A 17,482-nucleotide genomic window follows, 5' to 3' on the forward strand; every position below is an offset into this window, starting at 1 on the left:
GTGCTTTTTTTATTTTAATTTTTCCCTAGGTGATCGATGGCTTCGGGGACCAAGATGTGCTCTATGGTGAGTATGTATTCTATGTTGTATGTCATGTCTGTCATGTATACATGTATTGTATGTTGTATGTCGTGTATGTGTTTTGTTAAATGTTTTAACACTTTGATTGAGCTCGGTCGCCGCAGGGACTACTCTCCCATCCTATAGGTGGATGGGAGCAGCAGTCCCATGCGGTGATTGAGCACAATGGGGGGGCCTACCGTCGCATGGAGACTCAGGACACAGACAGACACACACAGACAGATGCACACACATACATACATACCATGTCAATCAAACACCCCGACGTCTATATCCACGCGACGGTATCCTTCCATGATGGCGACGGCTTCTTCCCTACACAAAAAAAAAAAGAAAGAAAAGGCACCACTGCAAGGAGCGCACACTAAACTCAATAAAATAGAAATGTTTATTGATGCAAAAAAGATATTAAAAACATGCTAGAAACATGATAGGCAACCCACAATAATACAATATATGGTTGAACATGTATGACATATGTATCTCCAATATGATAATCCATATACCGTCCAACCTATATAAGAATATCTCAGCAACCACCCTAAAGTAAGGCTCATGGGGACCACCAGGCCCTAATACGATGGAGTAACCACCAATAATACACTCCACATAATCATAGGTATTCTCTATTCAAGGCAATTGGACCACAATAGGCCTCAGACCAGGAAGGCCAGATTCCACCACCCAGTATACCAATTGCCACACCGAGCACAATAAGCGGTAAAGCTATAATGAAATAACAAGAGTGGGTGCCCAACCCAGGACCATACCCCACGCGTATCGCCACAACCCGTGCGGCTTCGTCAGGGGAAGTGAGCTGGTTAGGGTCCAGATTGTTTAAATACCTTACTGAGGCCAGGTGTATGTAATTGCGCGCCGAAACGGAGCCCCCTCCATCAGGAAAGCCCTTCTCAGAGACCGGCGTCTTCCCTACACTACACTCCGCCCACACACTTCCTCTTCCCGCTGACATCACTTCCTTCTACAGCGGTTTTGGCCCCCCAAACCGCAGCAAAAACCGCAGATCTTTTTTCATCTGCGGTTTTGCTGCAGAATCCACTGACTCAATGCAAGTCAATGGGTGAAAAACGGCTGCAGAACCGCCAAAAGAATTGACATGCTGCGGAAAAAAAAAAAGGTGCTTTTCCGCACGTTTTTTTCCGCAGCATGTGCACAGCAGAATGTAAATCCCATAGGCTAACATTGTACTGTACAGTGTCTGCGGAAATGCTGCAGATCCGCAGGACCAAAACCGCTGCGGTTCCACAGCAGAATCCGCAGCGTGTGCACATGGCCTAATAAAACAGACATATCTAATCTTTCGCTTAAACCTAAAGGACCTTGGGCATCAGTGTCTATGATCCATTTGGCTTGCTTTTTTTTTTAGAGGTAATCTATTGTAATCTCCTTCTTGTGAGGGACAATATAAGTGTTACCAGTCTATGTATTTAGACAACGTTTCAGTGACCGATCCTAGTCCAGACACTATGGGCCAGCCCGGGGGTGTTGCTAGTGACTTGTGTACTTTTGGAATGTGATACCAATGCAGTTTAAGCGGGAATTCTGGTAAAAACGCTCTTAATTGGCATAAGTGTTTATTGGATGGATTGGTTTTTAATTTTATGTAGGTGTTGGTATCAGATAGCTGTTTCAGTGAGTACAGCTTGGCGAGGAGTACTATATTATTACCTTTATCCGCCCTGCGAATAACTATATCTTCCCATGACTTAATCTCTTTTATAGCAGTAATTTCTCCTGAGGTCAAATTATTAAGGAGTGTTCTTATAGATTTTATATCTGTAACCACTCCATCATAAAAAAAGAGTCACTACATTTCCTGGATTGGTAGGCGGAATGTAGGTAGATTTTATTCCGCCTTTGAAATGCGCTTTTGCTGTAGTGGTAGAAAAGTTACAGAAGGATCATTTAAGCTTAATAATGCCTCTATGACTGAAGTCACACACAACGTATAAAAATACGGTCCGTTTTCTACGGCCGAGAATTGCAGAAATGTTCCCTGAACAGTGATCCGTATGTCATCCGTGTGCAATGCGAGGATGCGATTTTCTCGCATCTAAGCATCCGTGTGACATCCGTATGGCATCCGACCAGAGAGATACAGTCTATATCTATATATATATATATATATATATATATATATATATAGATAGATAGATAGATAGATAGATAAAGCTCAATGTGGGTATGTGTGTATGTGTCCGGGATTGGCATCCGCACCGTCGCAGCTACAGCCACAAAATTTGGCACAGTCACACGTCTGGATCCCGAGAACGTCATAGGCTATGATGTGAAGCAAAATTTTAACCCCGCGCGTTCCAGTTCACCAATTTTGCCGCTATCTACATAATGGGGAAAAAGTGTATATAAGTATTGGCATCTGCACCGTCGTAGCAACAGCCACAAAATTTTGCACAGTCACACATCTGGACCCCGAGAGCATCATAGGCGAAATTTTAACCCCGCGCGTTCCAATTCACCAAACAATTTTGCCCCTATCTACATAATGGGAAAAAGTGAAAGGAAAAGTGTTGGAGGCAAATTGACAGCTGCCAGATGTGAACAAGGGGAACGTAAAGAATGAGAGCGATGGCGCCAAACAGTATATACCATACAGTTGCTAAGGTGGGGCCCTGACATGGGATACACACCACACATGGGGATATGAACACACACACAAAATGCGCCACACACTACCACGTGCTCAACACATATACCACCCTCAGCACACATTTCACCACACATACACCATCCTCGCTACATAAAAGTCGAAACTCAAAACTCGCCACTCAAAACTCGCCACGCTGTCCCAGAGCGGTTTAAAAGATGAAAAATGAGCTGTGATTGGTTGCTATCAGCAACAGTTTTCTTTGTAGACAGTTGTGGTAACTGAGGCCTATTATTCTTATCATTTCTATGGTGTTATCGTCCTTCTGTAAAGCTGGAAATAACACAATTTATTACCGTGCCAACACAGACCACCCTCTGACACAGACTGCAGGGGGAGCCCAGTATCACACAGGATAGAGTTAGATACACGGCTCAGCAGTCAGTATCACACAGGATAGGATTAGACACATGGCTCAGCAGTCAGTATCACACAGGATAGGATTAGATACACAGCTCAGCAGTCAGTATCACACAGGATAGGATTAGATACACAGCTCAGCAGTCAGTATCACACAGGATAGGATTAGATACACAGCTCAGCAGTCAGTATCACACAGGATAGGATTAGATACAAAGCTCAGCAGTCAGTATCACACAGAATAGGATTAGATACACATCTCAGCAGTCAGTATCACACAGGAGAGGATTAGACACATGGCGCAGCAGGCAGTATCAAACAGGATATGATTAGAAACACAGCTCAGCAGTCAGTATCACACAGGATAGGATTAGATACACAGCTCAGCAGACAGTATCACACAGGAGAGGATTAGACACATAATAATGTTAGTAGTATGTGTGTGTGTAAATTTTTGGAGCTGTAGGTGTTAAATTAAAGGATTAATTCACGGAAAAACTTGCGTGGGCTGCCGTGCAAGTTTCTCCACCAGAGAGGGTAAGCAAGTGACTGAGGGCAGAAATTAATAGCCTAGAGAGGGACCATTGTTTTTGCCCCTCCCCCTGGCTAAAAAATCTGCCCTAAGGCTAGTTTCACACTTGCTTTTTTTTGCAGCGCGTTTTTCCCGCAAAAAAACGCATTGAAAAAACGCATACAAATGCATACAAACGCTGCGTTTTTTTCAAGCATTTTTATGCGCATGCAGGAAAAAAACGCAGCGTTTTTGCGCGTTTGTATGCGTTTTTTGTGCGTTTGCGTTTTTTTACAGATTTTGGAAAAACCCCACAAAAAAGAAAAAACAACCATTCAACAACACACAAGACCAATGGGACTTCATTGTGGGTGTGGTATGTTAATATATAGACCCTGTCTACAGTATTCTTCACATTTGCTTGATTCTTCTCGTGACCATGGATCTGCGCTGGAAGAGTTTTCACTTCAACTTAGATTTGGACATCGCGATGGCTCAGGCGTATGCAGTTGCTTGCCATGAACAAAGGAAGAGAGAGAGGCAGCGAAGACGGCGGCGTATGTGGATACATCCGATTGTTGAACTCCGGGAGAGCCGTGGGGCATACCACACCCTCTACAGCGAGCTCCAGTCAAACCCGGAGAAATTTACAGATTATATCCGGATGTCCCACGAAAGTTTCATGGATTTGCTTGCTCATGTCCAACAATCCATCCGGAGACAGGACACACAGCTCCGTCGTGCGATTCCTCCTGAGGAACGGCTACTGGTGACATTACGGTATGTTTTAAAAACCAAGGGGTGCGGTCTGATGTTTTTTTTTTAAATTTAGTATTCAAAACATTGGGTAATTAGTTTTCGTGAATGTACTAATATTTTATTTTATAGTTTTTTAAAATAATATACATAAATATTAATTTACTTCTTTGTCTGTTCACAGATTCCTGGCGACTGGAGAAACCCTATCTTCACTACACTTCCAGTACCGTATTGGAATCTCTACCTTGTCTGGAATTGTTGCTGACACCTGCCGGGCTCTCTGGAATGTTCTTTGTCCAGAATTTATGCCCCTGCCCACCGCTGAAAAGTGGATGGAAATTGCTGACAAATTCTGGACAGTATGCAATTTTCCCAACTGTTTGGGAGCTGTTGATGGTAAACACATACGGATCATCAAACCCCAAAGAACGGGATCTGAGTACTATAATTACAAAAAGTACTTTTCAATAGTACTCATTGCGATTGCGGATGCCGGATGTATGTTTGTAGCAGTGGACATTGGAGCATTTGGCCGTGGTAATGACTCACAGGCTTTTAAAAACTCAGACATGGGCCGGAGGTTGTATGGCAACCAATTTAATTTCCCTATGCCACGGCCTCTTCCTCACACCGAAGCTCCGCCTCTGCCCTTTGTAATGGTTGGCGATGAGGCTTTTCAAATGTGCGGAAACTTACTGAAACCCTACTCCAGCCGGGACTTGGACCACACCAAAAAAATATTTAATTACAGGCTGACCAGGGCCAGAAGAACTGTCGAGTGTGCTTTTGGGATTCTTGTCTCCAGATGGCGAATTCTTGGCACGGCCATTAATCTTAAACTTGAAACAGTCGATGAGGTGGTGAAGGCCTGTGTGGTTCTACATAACTTTGTGATGGCTAAAGAGCACCCGACCTTTGAACTGGACGATGATGCTCCTAACCCATTGCCTGAATTCACTCAGCACACTCTCAGGTCATCCATTGAAGTTGGCCAAATGAGGGACCAATTTGCGGCCTACTTTATTTCTGATGTAGGACGGGTGCACTGGCAAGATGAAATGGTGTAATGTTTTTGTTTGTTTATGGTAATAAAAAACCTTATTTGATACCATTACTGAGTGCACTATATTTTTTAAACTCCAATTAAATAAAAAACTTCCCATGTATAACTGAATTTTTTGATGTTCACACACCTGGGCAGGTAAATACACATATGAGTTAAAATGCAGCATTGATAGTCTGCGTGAAATATATTGGAACGAGCAAAGCTGCAGGCCATGAATCAGGAAACCAAATTTTTTTCCAGAGAAAATTGTGCAACTAGTTGAAAAAAAAGTATGTGATTTTCTCAAAACACAACCCTCAAAACCCAACCCCAATGAAAGTCCATGGGGAATACAAGTCAGCATTGAGTGGATGAATGTAATCTGCTCCATTCCAACTTACAAGTTATTACACTAGGCCTTGGAATGACTATACTAGGCCGTGGTATTTCAAATATGAGTATAGTAGGCCTTGGGCCTACTAGTATAGTCATATGTGAAATACCACGGCCTAGTATAGTCATACCAAGGCCTACTCGATTTTTACCAACTAGGATCTTGTTTCACGAAAAACAAACTGGTGAAACTTGACAAGTTTCAACAGTTTGTTTTTCATGAAACTAGATTCTAGTTGGTAAAACTAGAGTTATTACACTAGGCCTTGGAATGACTACACTAGGCCGTGGTATTTCAAATATGAGTATAGTAGGCCTTGGGCCTACTAGTATAGTCATATGTGAAATACCACGGCCTAGTATAGTCATACCAAGGCCTACTCGATTTTTACCAACTAGGATCTTGTTTCACGAAAAACAAACTGGTGAAACTTGACAAGTTTCAACAGTTTGTTTTTCATGAAACCAGATTCTAGTTGGTAAAACTAGAGTTATTACACTAGGCCTTGTAATGACTACACTAGGCCGTGGTATTTCAAATATGAGTATAGTAGGCCTTGGGGCTAGTAGTATAGTAATATGTGAAATACCACGGCCTAGTATAGTCATACCAAGGCCTACTGTAATAACTCGATTTTTAACAACTAGCATCTTGTTTCACAAAAAACAAACTGGTGAAACTAGAAAGAAACTTATTTTTAAGACAAGTTTCAACAGTTTGTTTTTCATGAAACCAGATCCAAGTTGGTAAAACTCGAGTTATTACACTAGGCCTTGGTATGACTATACTAGTCCGTGTTATTTCACATATGACTATACTAGGCCTTGGGTTGGTTTTTAACATGTATTTACCCATCAGTGTGTGTGAGCGGTGCAAACAACATTAATGAAACTTTGTAATGGTGAACCACAAATGTAAATTTATTTTTAATCACAAAAATAAACCAAAAAATTATTTTTTCCGGCGTTTGGGGGCAGATGGTTTCAATTTGGGGGTGTGCAGGGAATATGCAACACTTGCAGTTGAAGACGGTGTTTGAGGGGAAGGGGCAACAAAACTTGTGGGGGAAGGTAGTCCAGTTAAGGGAATTAAACTAGGAACACTTGGAGGAGAGGAAATCTGTTCAGGTACATTAGTTGTAATGGCATGTCGCCGTAGGCTTGTGTGCCTGGACCGACTTTGGCCCAATGCCCGCCTTGATAGATTTCGCCTTGAACTAGGGGCAAATATTGAATGTAGGTCCCCCGTCTGCTGGTGTGGCTGCTGCTGAGGTGGCTGCTGCTGCTGCTGAGGTGGCTGCTGCTGCTGCTGAGGTGGCGGCTGCTGCTGCTGAGGTGGCGGCTGCTGCTGCTGAGGTGGCTGCTGCTGCTGCTGAGGTGGCTGCTGCTGCTGCTGAGGTGGTTGCTGCTGCTGCTGAGGTGGCTGCTGCTGCTGCTGAGGTGGCTGCTGCTGCTGCTGAGGTGGCTTCTGCTGAGGTGGCTGCTGCTGCTGCTCTTCGTTGGCAGTGCTCGTCCTTGCAGGAGGACTGGTGGCGGCAGTGATGGTCCAGGTTTGCAGAGTGGTGGTGGCAGGGCTACTACATGTTGTTGTAGCGGCAGGGCTGTTCCATGTTTGCCTAGTGGTGGCTGAGCTCCACGCATGCATGGGAGTGGCGGTGGTGCTCCAGACAGGAGCAGCGCTTGCCATGGTGGTGTCGGTGAAGTGACCAGCTGCACTCAGACTTGTGGTGGTGTAACGGTGGGTGTCCTGGCTTTGAATAGAGGTGTCCGTGCAGTGGTATGCAGCACAAGTCGGTAGTGAGGTGAAGCGAGTCAATGGTGGCACAGGTGGAAATGACACCACTGACTGCTGACCGTACCGATTATGCTGCAAAGCCTGCAAGAAAGCATTGTTGCAGGCCTGCAGCACATTCAGCTGTTGCTCAGGACTAAGGTGTTCCGCCATGCCCTTTTCAATCTTACTAAAAAAATGGTGTGCTGGTCTGTTGAGGTCGGCCTCCAGAAGGTCAAGGCGCTGTTCTACAGAATTGAAGCGGTGTTCAAAGTGGTTAAAACCACGTTCCATGAGTGCAAAACCGCTTTCAACTCTGTCGGACAGTGACTTGAGGCTGGAATTAAAGGCCTCGCTCAAATGCATAAACTCGGGCAAGACATTCCTGTCCAAGGCCCTCTGCCGCTGGCGGGTAGTGCCCGCATAACCAGTGGCAGAGACCTGGGACAGGGGAACACCTGATGGCCCAGCTTCCTGGTCACCAGCTGTGTGTGTGGTTGACCTGCAAGGTGCTTCCTGTCTGTCGGATGGCTGGGACGGGTCAGAGGACGTCCGAGGAAGGACCGCTCCAGGGCCAGGTTGCAGGGTGCTGCTCCAGGTGCTGTGGAAGAAAGGAAAATCATTACTACCATGCCTTTACAAGAAGCATCAGCTGTGGATTAGAAAAACACAGATTAATAAAAATAAAAACCCAAAATTTATAATACTTACGATCTCGTGGCAAGGACCGGTCTTAGGAACTGCAACGCGTGATAGTGACGGTATCGAGTTCTGGTCCTTGACGCAGATCCACTGCGAACCTGGCCCTCAGCACGAACATCACTGTTGAAGCGGTCCTTGATCGAACGCCAACGTGTTCGGACTTTGTCCACTGTTGTTAAAAAAAAAACAGTGCCGTCAAGGACAACAGTCACTGCGGCACAATATAGCAATACAATACTCAAAGCAGTCACTGTAGACCCCGATGACACTGTTGGGTTTCCTGCTAGAATACACCTAGCACGAAACCCAACAGTGCCGTCAAGGACAACAGTCACTGCGGCGCAATGTAGCAATACAATACTCAAAGCAGTCACTGTAGACCCCGATGACACTGTTGGGTTTCCTGCTAGAATACACCTAGCACGAAACCCAACAGTGCCGTCAAGGACAACAGTCACTGCGGCACAATGTAGCAATACAATACTCAAAGCAGTCACTGTAGACCCCGATGACACTGTTGGGTTTCCTGCTAGAATACACCTAGCACGAAACCCAACAGTGCCGTCAAGGACAACAGTCACTGCGGCACAATGTAGCAATACAATACTCAAAGCAGTCACTGTAGACCCCGATGACACTGTTGGGTTTCCTGCTAGAATATGCCTAGCACGAAACCCAACAGTGCCGTCAAGGACAACAGTCACTGCAGCACAATACAGAGCAGGGAAATACTCACTAAACGCCTTTTTGGAGGATGCTGTGGCGCTGTCCCAGCCATCCATCAATGCTGCGGCCACCTCATTCTATAGCCGCCGGGTCACCACAATGTCCTTGTGCAGCCGGTCACGGCTGTCCCACAACGGCGAACGCTCCTGGACCAGGCTGATGAGCTGCTCATTATCCAGGTAGACGTCTTCATCCCGTTGTGGAACCTAGACAAAACACATTCATTAGAATAATCAAATTTAAATTGAATAAAAAGTTACAAAAAAAGAAACATAAAAAAGAGTAAAAATAGAAGATAAAAAATAAAGAACATTACAAATCATTTGATACATACATTCCGTATCACCACCGGGACTTGGCTTCGCTGCTCCTGCTCTTCGCCCTCACTAGTCCCGTCCGCAGAAGTAGATGATGATGACGATGTCTTAAAAAAGTTGAAAAAAACTTAAGAGATTTGGAGAAGCAGCAGATATACTTACCAGATGCACGAAAATAATCACCTCACGGTCTGCTTGCGCCAATTCCTGCCGCGATGGGGAATACTCGGATTCTGAAGACATACTGCATGTAAAAATAATAAAAATCATTAGTACATACATAATTTAAAAGGACAGGCATATAATGTAATATACTCACATTCTTCGCTGATAGAAGATGGTTTCCTTATTGACTGTCTGCTCTCCAATCTGTCAGTGTAGTAGTGGCAGAGTTTTGGCAGGCACCTCCTTTATATAGCCTTTTTTTTTTTTACTTTAGAAGATTATAACTAGTACAACAAGTGGACACTACCAAAAAAACGCAGCGCTAAAAAAACGCATACATGAGCATGCCAGTGCGCACGTATGCGCATCCATAGGCTATAATGGCCATTTTTAGCGCAAAACGTGCGCATACGTGCGCATGCGCTTTTTTGCAGGGCCAAAAAATGCAACATGCTGCGTCTGTAAAATACAAACGCACACCCCAAAAAAACGCAGCGCATGAAAATCGCATACGTGCGCTTGCCAGCGCGCAGGTATGCGCACCCATGTTAAATATAGGGGAAAAAACGCATGCGCACGTATGCGTTTTTTTCCAGCGCAAAAAAACGCAAATGTGAAACCAGCCTAAGCCACCCCAGAAAAGGCGCATCTGTAAGATGCGCCAATTCTGGCAATTACCCTCTCTCTTCTCATCGCCCTGTAGCTGGTGGCATATGGGGTAATAAGGGGTTAATGTCACCTTGCTATTGTAAGGTGACATTAAGCCTGGTTAATAATGGAGAGGTGTCAATAAGACACCTATCCATTATTTTAAATCAGATGATTTTTATTTAAAAGTTGTCAGCATGAAACTTTGACAATACATTTAACTTTAGCATATAATATAAACCATGTTCAACCTGACAGGCGATATAACTGTACTTACATCCTAAATCCCCTACCCTCCCCCCATCCACCCTAACCCCATCCCTTTAAATCATTGGACTTATCACAGACCATGTCACATTTTGAATCTTTTTTCGAGACAGCCACTTAAGATCCCTGTTTAAAGTACCAACACAGAGGGTCAAGGTAGACGCATTCTTTCTCTCATAAGAGCCTCCGAAGCCAGGCCTGGGCGCTCCATCCAGCCACCCCACACATTCTCAAACTGCATGTATTGACCTCTTTTCGCATATATGTTCTGTTCCATCAAAATAATAAAGTTAACCTTATTAATCAGTTCCTGTCTAACTGGCGGTTTGTCATCTAACCAGTGGGCCGCAATGAGCTTTCTGGCAGCATATAGGATTCTGGCTATGGTCAGCTTCCCCAACTCATCAACTGCAATATCCTCCATGCATCCCAATACACATGTCAGCGGGTTCCTTATAAGATCCACTCCCATTACCTCCTGAGTCAAATTAAGTGTTTGTACCCAAAAGTTCTGTAGGGCAGGGCAGGACCACATATGTAGGAGATCTGCCCCATCCTCAGAGCAACGTGGGCAGCAAGAATCTCGCCTCAGGCCTGCCCTCTTCATCCAGACCTGGGTCCTGCATACCCTATGTATTAGGTAGAGTTGTGAGACTCTCCTGGCTTCGCTCATAGAGACCTTGGGGATGAATTGTAATACGCTCTCCCACTGAGAATCCGAGATTGGTCCCACATCCTCCTCCCATTTTTCTCTGGACTTAGCCGGGTGCCTTACTAGGAATGAATCCAAAAAAACCCTATATACGAGGGAGATGAAACCCCTAGTGCCCCTCAGTGACCCTATAAGATTCACAATCACATCTGATTACACCACTATTCTTGATGTTTTAAGCAGTCGATCGACTGCATGCCGCAGCTACAGATATTGAAACACCTATCCATTATTAATCCACTAGTCTGAAAGGGTTAAAAAAAACACACACATTAAGAATAAAGAGTTTTAATGAAATAAACACATTTTTTCCATCTTTATTTCACTCCCAATCCAATTGAAGCCCTTGTTCTCCTGTAAAAAATCCAAAATAATAGCAACAATAGCAACATACCTGTCCACCATACAGTCAAGTCCCACGCTGCAATCTATCTGAAGGGGTTAAATAGTTTACAATCGGGAACGGCGCTAATGCGACCGGCCCGGCTGTAAACCATGGAGCAGTGAAGGAAGAGCTGTCTGCGCAGCCTCCTCGCCTGACCGGACATGAACTGATTAGCATGGGAAAGTTTCTGAACATTTTCCCACGCTGTCAGTTCACCGTGGGTCAGGTCGGGAGTCAGCGCAGCCTCAGTGACTACCGCTGATGTCACTTAGGCTTCACTTTTAATTTTAATATATTTTATGCAAGTGTAATTTACAAATAGATTTGAACAGATCTATTTTAAACCAAGTTATACCGAACTTGTCCTTTACACAGAAATTGATTCCTTTTCTTAGCAAATTCAGGTGGTTTTGATTTGGTTGGTGTTCAGTCAGGTTGATGATTTCACCACCTCCAGGTGTATTGTCCATTATCTCCTCCAGGACACTTGTTTTTGCATCGTGCCTGTGTTTGTGTTTCCACCATGCTCCTCTTCTCCTGGAGCGCCTTCTAAAGGGGTACGATTAACTTCTTTTGTCTTTGGAGTGGGAAAATCTGAGTCTGTGGTCCATCCTTCTCGATCTGTGCATCTTTTCTTTCTCATATTATTTGTGGAATGATTTTTTTGCTCATAAAAATTGTTTTAGTATTTTTTCCTTTGCAATTTGTTCTAACCAAAGATATTATTTGTTTCATTGTCTTTTTCTATCTCTCATAAATTTCTTTTTTTTTTGTTTTGTTTAATTTCTGCATGTAAAGGGACTAATTTTGTGTCCAATTTACTGACAAAAGTTTTTTTTATTGACTGTCCGTCAACTGTATTTTCAATTCTTCTTTTACTTTTTCCAATTCATGATTTTATCAGGATCCTGTCAGCGCCCACGGACTGCCACGGCTGAGCAGGGTCACTCACCCAGACTACGGGAGGGCCCGGGGTCCGAAACTGCAGGGAAAGTTCTGAGCATGGGACCTGCGACACTAAAGGTAGTATAGAGTACCAGGACCTACGATCATGTGACTACAGGGGGCGTGGCTTAGCATCCTGCTGTTCTATTACAGGAATCCTGGAGTGAATATTAGGGGAACTCAGGTCAGACAAGCGGGGGGGGTCATACACAGAAAGGGCAGAGTGGTACCAGAGGAGCAAGCAGAGAATAGTCAGAACGTAAGCAATGAGTCATACACAGAGATAGCAATGCAGTACAAGGGAGGCAGGCAGAGAGTAGTCAGGTCCAAGGCAAAAGAGTCATACATGGGAATTGCAGAGCAGTACAAAAGGAACAGGCAGAACTCGTAACAGGGACAGAACCGGGTCAAAACCAAACAAGCATAAAGTATCACAGTCACAAAGCACACCGGGGTCACAAACACTCGGCCAAGGATCAGAGTATAAGCGACGAGGAATGAGTCCACAATGAGGCAATGAAAAGCCTCCCAGAATCTCAGAGTGAGGCAGTCCAGATTCACCTCTGAACTACCTAATCCCATTAACTAAGCAGATCATGACAGATTTATCGTTGAGAATTCATCTTCGTGTCTTATCAACACCATATTCAATAGTTTGTGTCAACACTCCAAATGGGCTTGTTCCCATTTGTTCTGAAAATCTTTTTCTTCACGGAACTTAGAAATATCTTTGTATACATGCAATCCTTGTGGGACTTGATTAGAATCCACGTAATATTTCAACGATTTTACTGTCCAAACAAACTAATTTCTTTTTCTGATAATGGTGTAATTTTATTTTCTAGTGTCCTGATGCCCATGACGTGTAACTTGTCTTTCCAGGTCACCACCTGACAGCACGCTGGAGGACGTCCTTCTAATCCACAGTGGGACAGGAAACCACGAGAGTTTAAAAGGACCCTTCCCTCACCACCCATCAGTGTTTTTCCTGTCCCACTGCGGATAGGAACGACGAGAGGATCCGACTGTTCCGAGCAGATGGTGAGGATCGGGGGGGCCCAGCCTTTCCCTTCCCACCTCAAGAATTCTGCGGCTGACACCCACCTGAGGGTCCCTCAGCACACCCAGTGCAGCGCTGCTCCTGGGAGATGGGGTCGCTTCCTCCTGATGGGGGCTCTCGACTCCAGGTGTCGCCTCTGATGTGCCTCAGCCGGGCCGCCTTTACAGCGCTCCAGCCAGTAAGCGGTCCAGGCAGCAGATCTCCGCCGCAGGGCATCTCCGCAAGTGAAAACACAGCATCGGCTCAGCCAGGTGAAGCGGGCGGATCGCTTCCAGATCGCGGCATCGCACGCCAGTCGACCACGTCATTTCCAGCTTGTGCCCGGCTGACCGCATCACTTCCGGGTTGTGGCCCGGGCGGCCGCGTCACTTCCGGGTCGCGGCTCAGAGGAGCGCAGCCTATTCAAAACGGAACGCACGCTCCCGGATCGGGCCAACAGCAGGCAGGGCGACGTCTCCGCTAAAGGGGTTTTCCTCGGAGCAGGTCGGACATCGCGGTGTACCAGTCCAGGTGTGCGGTCATCCACAGGCGGTACAGCAGCCCCAGGCAGCCCTTCCTACAGGAGCATGGAGGATTAGGCTAAGACCGAGACGGGGCAGGAGAGCCAGGGTCACGTGAGTACCTCAGATAAGGTCACTGCAGTGCCCTAAGGAGGCAGATCCCACAGGAACACATTCTATGTATTCCAGGGGACCCCAGCGGAGAAAAAGGAGTCCAGCAGGAAGGAGAAAAAGTGCCCAATTTGCTCTAAAAAACTGAAAGACACATGGCAGAAACCCTTATGCGATGCATGCACCAGACACATATTGGGGGAAGAACAGGCCACTCTCATGTCTAACATGAGAGCTGTCATAAGGGAAGAGGTGCAGGCTTCAGTATCAGGCCTGGTGTGTCCCCAGACCCCGCAGACGATCCCCCAGGTATCCGGTAAAAGGCCAAGGGAATCAGACTCCTCGTCGGAGGGGGCCCTGTCTGAATCAGAGCTAGAGGAGGAGGAGATGAGAGAACCCCCAGAAAAGGGGAAAAGATATCTCTTTTCATCCGGGGATACGGACGAACTGTTGGGGGCAGTAAGACACAATATGCAGATCGAGGAGCCCCCAGCGACTCTATCGGTACAGGACGAGATGTTTGGCGGACTACGGTCGCAGACCTCAATGGTCTTCCCAGTTAATACACATATACAGGCAATGATCCTAGAGGAATGGGAAGAAGCAGAGAAGAGACTGACTGTTCCTAGAGATTTTAGACTGCGCCTACCGTTTGACCCTGAGGAGGTCTAGGTCTGGGAGGAGATCCCCTGAATAGATATCCCGGTAGCAAAAGTTTCTAAAAAAAAACAGCCATTCCCTTCGAGGACTCATCCAACCTAAAAGAGCCCATGGATCGAAAGGCGGACGGCCTCTTAAAGAGAGCCTGGGAGAGTTCGGCAGCAGTCATACGGGCAAATATAGCTGCAACATCTGTAGCGCGCTCAATGCACCTGTGGGTGGATGATCTGGAGGAGCACCTTACAGATAGAACCCCTAGGGGTTCTATCCTGGAATCCCTTCCCTTATTGAAATTAGCCATGGGGTTTTTAGCTGACGCCTCAGCGGAGACGGTCAGATTCACGGCCAGGGGGTCAATCCCTGACCAATACGGCCAGAAGAGCTATCTGGCTAAAAAGTTGGTCAAGGGATATACAGTCAAATAATAAGCTCTGCTCAATCCCCTTCTCGGGGGGTAAGGTTTTCTGACCTGTTCTTGATGATATCTTAGAGAAAGCCTCTGATGAAAAGAAGGGGTTCCCAGAAGAGAAAAGCAGAAAATATCAGCTCTTTCGTAGACCCCGTTTTAACCAAAAAACGGACTACAAAGGGAAGGGAAAATCGGGCAGATGGAGCTACCCTAAGGGAGGAGAGAACAGGGGTAGAAATAGAGATGCCATCTTCTCTGGCTCCGGGTCAGGCTCCCGAAGGAAATGACGCCACCAGAGTTGGGGGCCGACTGCTTGGGTTCCTAGAGGGGTGGCAACAGATTTCCAGCAGCCCCTGGGTGCTACAGGTAATATCTCAGGGGTACAGGATAGAGTTCGACTCCCTCCCCCCGAACCGTTTTCTGCTAACCAGCTCCCACCTCCATTCAGCCTCCCCTATGTGGTCGGATATTCAGGACCTCCTGGGGATGGCCGCGATCATTCCAGTACCCACTCGAGAGGAAGACAGAGGGCACTGCTCAAACTTCTTCTCGATAAAAAAGTCATCGGGGGAGTCCAGAACCATAATAAATCTCAGACCCCTAAACAGGTGGCTAAGGTACAAGAAATTCAAGATGGAATCGATAAGATCCACGATTCCCCTCCTCGGGAGGGGGGTGGTAATCTGCACTCTAGATTAGAGTGAGTAGTACCACGTTCCCATCCACCCAGACCATCAGAAGTATCTCAGATTTGCAGTCAGGAAAAAGGACAGGATCTATCATTACCAGTTTCGCTGCCTCCCCTTTGGTCTAGCATCAGCCCCAAGAGTCTTTACAAAACTGGTGGTAGAGGTAGTGGCCTACCAGAGAATTCGAAACATCACGGTGATCCCTTATCTAGACGACTTCTTAATCGTAGCAGATTCAGTTGCTCAGCTCAGACTCGACTGTCAGTCTTTAATCTCCACGCTGCACAGACTAGGTTGGATTATAAACTGGTCAAAATCAGATCTAATACCCAAGCCAAGTATAAGATTTCTGGGAGTAATGCTAGACTCGGAAAAAAGAATGTCGTACCTTCCAAAAGAAACAGACCAGCACGGAAAAAAGGATTCACCAGTTCGCAAGGAACCGGGTCTCTATCAGGGAGGCCATGAGGATTCTGGGCCTGATGACCTCCTGCATTCCCTGCGTCAGATGGAGTCAATTTCACTCTCGAGAGCTACAACAGGCAGTCCTAACTTCCTGGGACAGAAGACAAAGCTCGCTAGACAAAAAGATTCGATTATCTCCCCGAGTCAGAAAATCCCTGGGGTGGTGGACCATTCCGAGCAATCTACGGACCGGAGTCTCGTGGGTCCAGTCTCCAGAGGTCATAGTCACCATAGACGCAAGCCAACAAGGTTGGGGCGGTGACGTCCAGGGACGATACTACCAGGGACGATGGAGTCGGGAAGACAGCAGGGGACTCCAACTTCAGGGAGCTTCATGCGGTATGGAAGGTACTTTCGTCCGCCTGGTCCCTGCTGAGAAACAGGCACGTCAAGATACTCTCAGACAATACCACGACAGTCGCCTTCCTCCGTCACCAAGGGGGTCCAAGACACCCAGCACTGCAGCGCCTAGCAGAACAGATCTTCAGGTGGGCAGAGAAGGAGGTTCTATCTATCTCAGCAGTACACCTAGAAGGTACCAGAAACCAGATCGCGGACTTCCTCAGCAGGAGAAGAGTAGCCGCAACGGAATGGGAGCTAAACAACGAAGTGTTCAACGACCTACGCAACCGGTGGGGAACACCAGAGATTGACTGCGAACAGGTCTATCAGAACACAAAGGTCAGGACCTTCTACTCTCTGAACCCTCTGGGGAACCCAGCAGTAATCGACGCCTTGTCACAGTCATGGAGCAGAGGCCTGTTGTACGCCTTCCCGCCTCTCGCACTCATTCCACGAACCCTCAGGAAGATCGACGAAGACAGAGCCAGAGTCATACTAGTAGTGCCCTTCTGGCCGAAGAGGAGTTGGTTCCCCTTGCTCAGGAAGATGGCAGAGGAAGAACCCATTATCCTACCAGAAAGAAGGGACCTCCTCCACCAGGGTCCGGTTTGGCGCCAGAAGCACTCCAGTTGTCTGCCTGGATCCTGAGCGGCAGGTCTTAAGATCGAGGGGCCTGTCAGATGACGTCATCTCTACCCTGCAAGCGAGTAGGAAACCTGTAACCGCCGCGATATATAACAAGATCTGGAAGAGATTCTGCAGCTTCTGTGGAG

General features: G+C 46.4%; 1 protein-coding gene across 1 annotated transcript; it reads right to left on the reverse strand.

The window, feature by feature from the left end:
* Positions 1 to 329: 329 nt before the first annotated feature.
* Positions 330 to 8,640, reverse strand: LOC141076340 (uncharacterized). Its single transcript, XM_073563756.1, has 3 exons — positions 8,318 to 8,640; positions 7,122 to 8,207; positions 330 to 396 (listed from the first exon to the last, which is right to left on the reverse strand). Exons 2-3 carry the CDS (start codon positions 7,970 to 7,972, stop codon positions 330 to 332), a joined length of 918 nt encoding a protein of 305 aa, XP_073419857.1. The 5' UTR covers positions 7,973 to 8,207; positions 8,318 to 8,640.
* Between the last annotated feature and the right edge of the window lie 8,842 nt (positions 8,641 to 17,482).

This window comes from Dendrobates tinctorius, unplaced genomic scaffold, assembly GCF_039654945.1.
Source record: "Dendrobates tinctorius isolate UK_male_01 unplaced genomic scaffold, ASM3965494v1 ptg000397l, whole genome shotgun sequence".
Taxonomy (NCBI): Eukaryota; Metazoa; Chordata; class Amphibia; order Anura; family Dendrobatidae; genus Dendrobates; species Dendrobates tinctorius.